This window comes from Convolutriloba macropyga, chromosome 15 (assembly GCF_964194025.1).
Source record: "Convolutriloba macropyga chromosome 15, txConMacr16.3, whole genome shotgun sequence".
NCBI classification, from domain to species: domain Eukaryota; kingdom Metazoa; phylum Xenacoelomorpha; order Acoela; family Convolutidae; genus Convolutriloba; species Convolutriloba macropyga.
The window spans coordinates 28,455,185-28,466,110 of NC_134482.1; the positions used below are offsets into that span (position 1 = coordinate 28,455,185).

At 34.2% G+C, this 10,926-nt stretch overlaps 1 protein-coding gene across 1 annotated transcript in view; it reads left to right on the forward strand.

Annotated features, from left to right (window-relative positions):
* Window positions 1-396: 396 nt before the first annotated feature.
* The window catches only part of LOC142354139 (angiotensin-converting enzyme-related protein-like), a 48,419-nt gene continuing 37,889 nt past the window's right edge, over window positions 397-10,926 (forward strand). Inside the window, exons 1-3 of the mRNA XM_075406406.1 lie at window positions 397-480; window positions 670-870; window positions 8,847-8,976. Of these exons, the coding sequence (XP_075262521.1) occupies window positions 397-480; window positions 670-870; window positions 8,847-8,976 (415 nt within the window). The remainder of the gene's footprint in view (window positions 481-669; window positions 871-8,846; window positions 8,977-10,926) is intronic.

Here is a 10,926-nt window from a genome sequence, read left to right on the forward strand (position 1 = left end):
TATCTTTTACTCAAATCTGTAGCGTTTTTCTGATTTCTTTAACTTTCGTAATTTTTTTCATTTCTAACTTTCTTTTTTTATTTAAATTTTTCTGTTCTCGATTTAATCTTCAACTTTAGAATCTTCATTATGTCTTTCTGGGATATGAACTTCTTGAAGAGCTTCAAAACTTGTTATGCGAGGCGGAATATCTTCTCAAACAACGGGGCCTAGTTCTAGTTCCTGTTTCTGATTTCAGACTAAAGGTGCGTCAGTACCTTTATAAAAAACTATATTAATGAAAATATCGGGGGTTTAGAAGCTTTTGATTTTCTGTATTACTTATCAACTTCATACAAGCACCTTAACATCATCTTGGGGCATGAAGAAGTATTGGGAATCTGTCGGGCCAGTACCATGCTCAATCCGTGGGACAAGCGAGAGACTCGCACTGTCTCAAGCAGGACAGTGGATGTGGTTGAGTTCTTCTTGGGGAGGAATGTGAGTACTGTTCATTGACTTCTAGATTCAAAATTGTGTAATCTGGAGGCCTTCAGCCAGGCTGTTGGAAAAAAATTGTGTATTAAGACCAAATGTTGGAATATGAAGCTTGCATAAGAGGAAAGGGTGAAGTAAAAAAGAGAGAAAATTTTTTAAAAAATTTGGTATAGGGTACAGTTTTGTGTTTAGTTCTTCAAGGAGTTTAACGTGGGCCACAAGGTAGAGTGGGAGTATGAGGCTCACAAAAAGTTAGAAAACCACTTACGGGCGTTACAACACGCGTGGTGGGACCCAGAAGTAGGCCCAGTGTTGCAGGACGCATATAAGATGTTAAAGGCTTGGAATTATCAAGAATTCGTTCTCTTCAAGCCTGGGGGTCTAAAACATTCGGTAATGAACGGCCTTGTAAAAAAATTCCTGATAGTTGAATAACTACTAACTGCTTGTGTGTTATATATAGAGCTTTTCATTTTTCGCATTTTTGTCTTTTATCTACTTTTTATTTGGTTGTGTGCGTAAAAACGATTTTAAAATAAAAGTTATTATTTGAAAAGAGATTTTGTGTCTATTTTTTTGAGTTTATGTAGCAAATCAGAAGAAACAGGTTCACCAAAGAATGTAGGTGCTTTTCATTTACGCTGGGGGTCTGCTCAATACTTCATTTGCGTCTGGTAAATTAGAAACATTAGGTGAAGCTGTAGGTGTAGAATTATGAGGTGATGATATGGGGCTATTATGCCTTTCTTGAGGGAATAATTTACTTCTAGCTTTAAATTTACTAGTATTATCAGGTGGGGCAGAAAAATTTTATTGTTATGGGCTATTAGGTGAATACATATTTTGCATAGGGTAGGGGATTGAAATGCGTGGGGGTAGAAAATTAGAAGAGCTTGTGCCTTGAATTTGTGTAGTGTTATCTACCCGTGTTTGTAGCGATTCTAAGCCTGAATCTTTTGTTGGGGGTAGCCTCAACGTTAAATGTTGGTTGTAGCGTAGTACTAGGATTAACAGTGTATTGTGTTTTTACTAAGGGCCACTGCGAAATAGCAATATGTAGTGCGCCTCTATGAGCATTAGATCTAGCTATATTATGTTTATTATATGGAGTATAATAATCATCAGTGTCGTCTGGGACTACATAGCTCTCAACTAACTCTTGTATTTTTTCTTCTTTCGGGTAATAAGATACTATGTGATTTCTATGCACGGTTTTCTTCTCATTTGTTTTATCATGTTGTTTTTCATATGTAGTATTAGTTAGCATTCGTTTCACGGTGTAAGGGCCTGCGCGTAGCTCTTGTAGTTTCTTAGACTTTAGTAGTCCTTTAGAGTGATTTTCTAATAGTACTTTCCTACCTTCAGGAATAGGCTTTCCGAGTTTAAATCTATTTCTATACTTGTGTGCTTTATTCGTAGTTTGTCTACATTTAGTGTAGGTATTCGAGTATATAGTTTTAAATGTATTCTCTCCATTTTAACATTCCGTTAGATAATCTTTTTTGTAACAATTTCTCTATCTTTTTGTTATTACAAGTTTCTTCACTATGCGAGTGTGGTGGTAGATTACTACAATACTCTGATGTGCATTTCTTTTGATTATGTCGTAATAGTCCTAGCTTTAGTGATAAGGGAATTTGCGGCTTCGTTCCAAATAGTATTTCATAAGGGGTATATCCCGTGCTGTAGGTTACTGCAGTATTGTGGGAAAATGCAAATTTACAAATGTACTTGGACCAATTTGATCCACTTTTACTAATAAAATATCTTAGATAATTAGTCAAATGTTTATTTTCTACTTCTATTTTACCATTGGTCCACGGTGAATATGCAGTTTGGGGGCATAGTGTAATTCCAATTTCATTTGTGTAGTGAACGAAATCATTACTATTAAAAGCATTGCCGTTATCATGTACTATTTGTTGCGGTATACCAAATGTAGTTATAAATTTCTCTAGTTGATTTACTGTTTCGAGAGCTTCAGCATTCTGGCTAGGGTATACTTGTATAAATCTAGAGAAAGCATCTACTATTACCAGACAAAATCGATTTCCTTTACTAAGTGGTCGTAATGGACCTTTATGGTCAATATGAAGCGTATGTAGGGGTATAACTTCTAATTGTCCCCGTGGTTCTAAGGGTGCTTCGTTTAAGTCTTTGCGTGCTGACTTATTAGTTTGGCAGCTTAAGCAATCTAACATTAACATTTCAACCCATTTAAACATACCCGGCCAATAGAAATATCGCTTAACTCTATTGTAAGTCGTGCTTTCTGCTCTATGACCACTAAGTTCATGCGTATGTGCAACTTCGAATATCTTTATAAATAGTGAAAGTGGTGCACATATCCTAACGTCAAAAGAGCCGTCTTCACAAGGTTCGGAATAACAGAGTAAATCATATTGACTCTCTAGAAATAACAAGTTGAAATTATTTCTATAAGTTTGTAATGCTTTAGATTGTTTAATAATGTAGTCCTTTTCTGGAGCTTTGCCTACTTTTAACCAATCTCTAACTTTATCTATCACGGAATCGTTTACTTGTTCTTCAAGATTATTATCAGTGTCAAGATTAGCGTTTTTTTGCAAAATCTGTAACCTTAGCTATTAAATCTAATGTATCTGTGTGGGTATCCTTTTCTGAGATGTTTTGAAAAGCTTCTGGTTCAAGAAGTTTCTTAAATTTTGTACGTCCGACATAGTCGGCTTTAGCAGATTCTAATTGTTCAATAAGTGAGTTTTCATTATTAACTTCTATTAAGTCTAACCAATCTTGATCGTCGTAACCTCCTCGATCATCGCTTATTTCAGTTATTTCTTCTATCTCGGAATAGTAGTGATTGTCATACTCACTAGTTAGTTCTGAAGTTAATTTCTTTATTTGATTTATTTGTGTGCCTTAGCGGAAATAATCAGGAAAATTGTGTATAGCATTGCAGTGTTCATCTATGTAGTCTGGTGCATCATCTACGCTAAAGTCATCTTGATCGTTTATATTAATGAGTTTCCTTCTTTCGCCTTTGACTTGAGCAATAATTGGATAACAGTCGTTAGCTGATGCGTCCTTATCGTCTTGATGCAATACATAGTACTTCCTTTCCGTTAATATGAAGTTTTATATCTTTAGGTTTTACTTTGTGCTCTAGTTGATAAAGTTTAGCATCTGATAAAGAAGCGTTTCGGCTAAGAATGTCAGGGAACGCTAAGTTTTTGCCTTCAGTGTATACAAATTGCAAGTTTTGGAACTTAGTTATAACAACTTGATACTTTAAGAAACGATGTGACATTTGTCCTCGTCGTGACCAAAGAAATAGAATTGGTCTGTGATCATAATATAGACAAATTGGAAAAGGGGATCCAATAACATAAAATTCATATGTTTGTAATGCAGATGTTATTCCGCATAGTTCTCTACGTTGAGGGGACATCTTTTGATCAGCCTTATCAAATACTCTCGAGCTTGCTGAAATCATACGTTTTCTATCAGGAAAATCTTGTATAAGAACACAACCGGTTCCTAAGTTCGATGAATCAGCATGTATATGAAAGGGATAGTCATTAGAAGGAAATGCGTTGGAAATATCATAACAAAATCTTTGTTTAAGATCTGTGAATACCTTTTTCGTGTTATGGTAACCACATGAATAATGCTGTATCTTTAGTTAAATCATAGAGAGGTTTTGCATCTATGTGAAGGTTTAAAATATAGGTGTGATAGAAACCCATCATTCCTAAAGCTCTTAAAATTTCTGTTTTTGATTCTGGCGTGCTTAGTTTTCTAATATCATCTATGCGCAAAGCAATAGGCGATAGTCCGTCTTTAGTCATAACATGTCCTAGAAATCTCACTTTTCGTAAGAAAAACATTGTTTTATCGGGGGTTGCTTAAAGGTTTGCCTTTCGAAGCAAAGAGTGATACTCTTTTACTACTGTGAACATTTCTCGCTTATCTTTAGCTTGTAATAAAGTTTCGTCTATGTATGTTATGGCTTGTTTACGCTTTATAAGAGGTCCAAATTCATAACGTATTAGTTTGCTAAAGAAACTGGGTAATGGCTTAAGACCATAAAGTCCTACTTGATAGGTGTATTGTCTGCCTCCTACAATAAAACTTGTAATCTTCTGTGTATTTTCCGTTAGTGGTTCTTGATTATAAGCTGATGATAAATCACTACTTGCAAAAATATTTCCGGTTATTCTTGTCATTAGAACGTTTAGTGGTTCAAGTGGCCAACTAGAGCTATTGTATCAGTTATAGAGTTTAGGTATCTAGCATCAATGACAAGTTTTACATAATCCTTCTTAGGTAGTATGATAACGGGATTGACAAACCAACTATTCATATCATCGTTCTGATTGAGCTCTCTGATTATTCCTGCTCGAGTTAATTCATCCATTAATTTTTCTAGTTTATCTGAGATGAATGGGTATTTTGCTTGGTCGTTGCTTTCTAAAGGTAGTGTCTTTCTTTAGGGGTAAATGAAGCTTATGTTTAGTTCTACCAATATCATACTTATGATGTGAATAGACATCATTATCCTGAAGTACTATTTCTATCAACTCAATCAATTCATCATCAGTCAAATCATTTTGTGTGAAATCAAAATTATCTAAGAACTTTTCTAGATATTCTATATCTCGGACTGTATGTCTATTTTGTTGAATTACAAAATCACTAACCGCTTTATTTACGATTCGGTTGCTTTGTAAATTATGTCTAAAGTTTGGAAACTGGTCATTGACTCTAGGTCTATATAATTCTTTGGCTTCGGTAGAGAAGTCTGTTGATAATTCTCTTTCATCTTCTTTGCATTATTCTATTAACTCACTCTCAATAATCTCGAGCACCTCTTCCTGTTCTAGTGTATTGGTTTCTACTTTTTGTAGTTTATCAATATAATCTTTGCTTGTATACACATAGATGATTAATCATGAATTCTTGAACGTTTGTTCAATTAGAGAAGATATCTCTCTCCAATCCATTCCATCTAAACCACAAGCTATTTTGGGCATTGCTATACAGCGTAAATTAAGTCCTAAGGCGTGATCTCTCATGGCAATTAGCGTTGTTTTGATTGTATCAGTTGTTGGCTTCTCATAATGATTAGCCTTAGTGATGAGATTATATACTGGATTATTATCTGCTCTGAAAGTTATTATATCACCTATATCACAGTTTCTAATTTTACAGTAGTCCTTTAATAAGGGTATTCTTTTGGAGATTGTGTTAGCAAAACCTTTTCTCATTTCTGCATCTGAGGATATCGTGTGCGCTATAGGCATATTAGAGTCAAATATAGATTGGGTACGAAAATCTACATATCTAATGCAAGAATTAGTTTGAATTTGCAGTCCTTCTTGTAAATTGTCTACTACTGTGTTTAGTATAATACAACTGTTATAGTCCTCACTTTCATTTAGTATTGTACTTGTAAATTCGGCACAGTTTTTGATATTGTACCCTTGTATAGGTTTGTCGGTTATATCTCACATAACATAACCTATTACTCCTCTATTTATCTGTATTGGGTGATTCTTTTGATTCTCCATGAATATGGGTAGAAATTCTTCAGATTGTGGACAAAGTGTGTTCACAAAGACTAGGTCAGTTTTTGCAACATTAATATGGGGCATGAAATATGTTCCTGGTGGAAATAAGGCTTGACTGGGTTGCTTTTGCTTGTGCAATTGGTACTTTTCTGTTGTAGAAAGATTGGTTGAGCTATGTTTAAAGCAGTCATTTTAGTAATGTACGGGTAATTTTTCTCATTGTTGAGTGGGCCGTAGCAAATTAAGTTTCTCTTGGTTTTTAATTCTACTGCGGGGATATCGAAGTGAAGTGTTTTTAAAAACAAGTGACAGAAATCAATACTTATTATGTTCTGTCTTTGCTCTTTAGTAACGAATACTTTATGAGGAACCGTATATTTACCGTCAGTTTCAAAGCTAAATTGAATAGTTGTGTAGCCAAGCATTCTGATTGATGAACTAGTATATGTTTTTGAATCACAATTTGTATTTTGTAAATGAAAATTTTGTCCAAGGTTTACTAGAGAAAGGTATGTAGGATGATTAATGAAAGTGCAATTTGATCCTGGGTCAATCGTAAATTCTACTTCTAAACTAGTATTATTTTAGTGTCTCCGGTGGCAAAGTGATATAAGTCGAGATATATTCGTGACTTAGTACTACTTTCTTTAGTAGCATTCGGAGACTTTAATAGTTTAAAGGAAAGAATTCTGTTATAGCATTTACGTAGTCATCGTCACCTTCAACGAAAATTATTTTATTTGGTTGTTGTTGAGTATTGTTAGGTTTTGATTGTCTTTGTTGTAGATTGTTATTTCTACTTGGTGTATACAAGCTAGCACCTTGTTGTGGCTGTTGCTGTTGTTGTGATGATGGTAATTGTTGTTCGAGATTTGGTTCATTATTTCTATATGTGTTTTGCTGAGGGAATGTCTGTTCGTAGGGTTGTGTAAATCTCTTACCATAGATACTAAAAGATGTATCTTGTTGTTGATAGTTAGGCTTGTTGAACCGAGGATTATAGTTTGAGTAGCCACCTCATGGTTGATAGCCTTGGTTTCTAGGACCATTGAATCTTGTATTGCCTCGGTTATTTGTTCTATAATCATTAGAGAATGTTATATTTTGCTTTCTTGGTTCAACTAGTTCCTTTTTCAGTTTGTTAACACGATTGTCTATCTGTTTCTTTGTACACCTAGAGATAGAATGCCCACTATTTCTACAATAATCACAGAATCTAGTACTAAAAGGTCTGCCTTTTATGTTGGGGTCTCTAGGCCTAGAAGTATCTATAGCATTTACTTCGTTACTTTTGAAAAGACTAGTTAAATCATTGATTTTGCTTTTAAGTGTTTAAAGTTTATCTATTCCTGTAGCTCCATTAGATTCTGTTGTTACAGAAAATGTTAAGTCTTTTACTACTAAGTGATCAACAAACTGTGTCCAAGTTATTGAAGGATTCTCAGTAAGTTTCTCGTGCGCTTTGCGTTTTAAACCTTGTGGTCTTAGTCCTCTTATAGCAAAATCTATGTATTTCTGACTTCGTTGCCTTTGTTGATTTTCCTTCTCCTTTCTTATATTGTCATCACCTTCAATACTTGTTGGTATCTTTTCTGGCCAACCTTTATCAACTCCACTCTTTATTCTATGTAGATAGTTCTTTATTAACTCTCCTTCCTGCCTGAATGTGTTCTCACCTCAAGTCTAAATCTAAATTGGTCTCTACCGTCTGTGAATCTTTTTATAAATTCATCTTTTAAAGTATTTCAATTTGTAGCACCTGTGACTTCACTTTCAAACCATTCTAGTGCTGTATCAGTTAAAAGTGAGCCGAACAATGATTGTTGCTTTTTATCATAGCTAGCTTGTGCAGCGTGTGCTGTAGGCCTAGTTCCTAATGAAAATAGTATTTTGTTTTCTACAGAGTTCCAAAAAGAAGTGGCATCCTGATAAGGATCATTGCCTGAAGAGGATACAAGTGAAAGATTTGGATGTGTTATGGGAGTTTCAGGTGGAAGAGTAATGGCAGGTGGAGGAGTACTACCACCAGGACTGGTCATTGTTTAAAGGACTGAAGTTATTGTTTTAAAACTATTAAGAACAAAAGAATAGTTTAAAATAAATTCGAATCAGAATTTAAGTGAAAAGCCTTTTGAACAGCTAAATTACACAAGTTAATTTAATGGCTTCTCTATAATAAGTGAACAAGTTAAATTTAGGCAGGCTTCTCTGATAGTTTAAATGAACAAGTTAAATTGAAGTAGCCTCTCTATGTTAGGTGAACAAGTTAAATTGAATTCGCCTCTCTATATTAATTAAACAAGTTAATTTGAAGTAGCCTCTCTATGTTAAGTGAACAAGTTAAATTGAAGTGGCCTCTCTGGGACCACCATTTATACTGCTGGTCCGTACATTAGATACTTAAACGACGGGGTTAATCGCGGGACCACATGTATAACTTGAGAGTTCAACCCCTAGTTCTACTCTTGATATATAGTTAAGTAATAAAGAAAATTAAATGCAAATATGAATTAATAAGTTATGTTAAACTTCCATTAAGGGAGAGAATAGTTAAAGTTATTAAGATAGACATAGCACTAGTTTGCACAGGTTGAAATATTCTAAGTTAACTTGTAAATTATATAGAATTTAATCGATGTTATTTTATAATTTAGAAAGTTTAACTGAACTTAACTGATTTCCAAAATTGTGCTAAGTTAATATTTTCTGACTTAGAAGTTCTTAGTTAAGAACTTGTCGCAAAATATTCTAACTTAGAAATTATCTCAAGTAAGCTGCGATTTAAGCAAGGGAGCAATATGGGAGTATGATTTAAATCAGAAGTTATCAGGGACCAAATTGTGCAAAAGTTCGTGGTGGTTGAGCGTGCAAGCTCCTTTTATACTTGTGGACACGTGGTCCTCTAGTATCCTATTCGATAGAGATAACGAGTGTCGACAGAGTTACCAAGGTTAAGTTGGTGTTCTCTGTGTGGCGTGACAATATCACGTCAAGGTATTCTTGGTTTGAGTTAGTGATCTTAATATAGTAGCTTATTCAAAACTACTTAGTAATTTGTTCACACGTTAAAATAGACTTTGTCCAAATCAAGTTTGTGCTTCACAAAATTCTCAAAATAGCACTAAGATTATCGAATAGTGTTACTGAGTGTAGCACACTTCAGTACAATGAAAATATCGCTTTAAACTACCAAACTAATTAATTTTGCCGCATTAGAATGCCGATGAGATCTGCCATTGTCGAGTCTACCAGACATGACAAACGACCTTAAAAAGATTTAAACATTCAATTAAGCTTTTTTGAACGCCAATAATGTGATAGATAATTTAACATTTATTTTTTTTAAAGATGAAACGGCACAGATATCTGCAATCTAGTGCACTTGAAAGAAGATGCGATTCATATTTTTTTCGTCAAGATTAAGCTAAATTGTGAATGAAAAAGATAAAAAGTGGCAAAACTAACAAGCCATCGTTTTTTTCTAACAAAATTTTTTATTTATTCATAACAATATGAAATAAAAATACAAATAGAATTAAATTGTTACAGCTTAGGAGCCTAGCTGGAGCTGTTTGTTAGTGAGACTGAGGTTATAACAGTTAATAACAACGATTACAGACAGATCTCAAAATTTGTCAAACAATTTTACCCAAACATAATGTTAAAGACAAAAAAACGTCCTCTCAATGCTCTCCGCTCCATACTCGTCTCTGCAATTATAAAAAACCCCACTGGCCTTCATTTGTATTTAAGATTGATCTTTTTACAATCGAGCTTTGATTTGAAGTTTTTCTGGCCTGCACTAACGCACACAAACAACAAATGCAAAGATATTTAAAGAAAATTCAGCGCCCATTATTTTCGAGTTGGTTTTTGTAAAGTCCCAGTATCATGTCACAACTAGTTTTTTTATTGCTGATCGCTTATAAGCCAAATACTGCTCCTAATACGAGCTAATCAGACGAAACATCATAACATCTAAAATAAATGAGGAAATCAAATTAATTATTGAAAAAATCGTTACATAAGCGAAAACCCCTTGGGCATCAATCAAACGCATTAGATAAATTCCATTATAACCCTTTAGATAGCGAGTTACTAATTTAAGTGGAAACACAATCAGAAGACCATAAAACAAAAAACAATTGATGAAGAAACTCAACAAATCGTTAAAAATCTACGGAAGCCTTTTCTTGGAGCCATAAAAAAGTTTTAATCTAAAATCGCAATGTTTTTTCAATTGATCTCAATTCAACTTAACTGGGTGTTTTCATTCATTCAATATTTCATTGTCTCTAACTGGGATTAAAGAGCAAAAAAACTTGAAATTATGGGGCCAAAATAAAATCCCAACACTTCCATTGCAAAATGCAGCTGGGAGACCAACAATGGCTTTGAGAGCAACAATGGCTTTGATATTTCTCCATGGCTGTTAAAAAATTGCAATTGTTGTAAATATAATTTGGAAAACAGAAATCTTAATACATCAAAATTTAATAATTCATTCCCTACGAATATTGATTCAACTTTCAAATCCGACTTTTTATTACCCACCCGAGTTCAAAAAATAGCCCTCATCTGGGTAAACAAAGAATGTCTGAGCTGTGTTCATTTCTTCGCGACCGGTACATTTGGATTTAGTGGGTATATCTGGTGTTCACTGGGTTTTTAAAGTAGCATATATAGTGCCTATTTTGGCGAAAAAGCATAATTTTCAAAATTTTAGCCAAAGAAGTAAATTCAAGCAACTAGCAACACTCTTTGTAACGGCTGCTCTCCTATCAAAGTCAAGAAAACTTTACACCGCCCGATTTGTTTCAAAACTGTCCGGATTTTGTGTTTTTGCAGTTAACATTTGTGAACTGTTTTACCCGCTATACTGTAGATTACCGTTGCATTA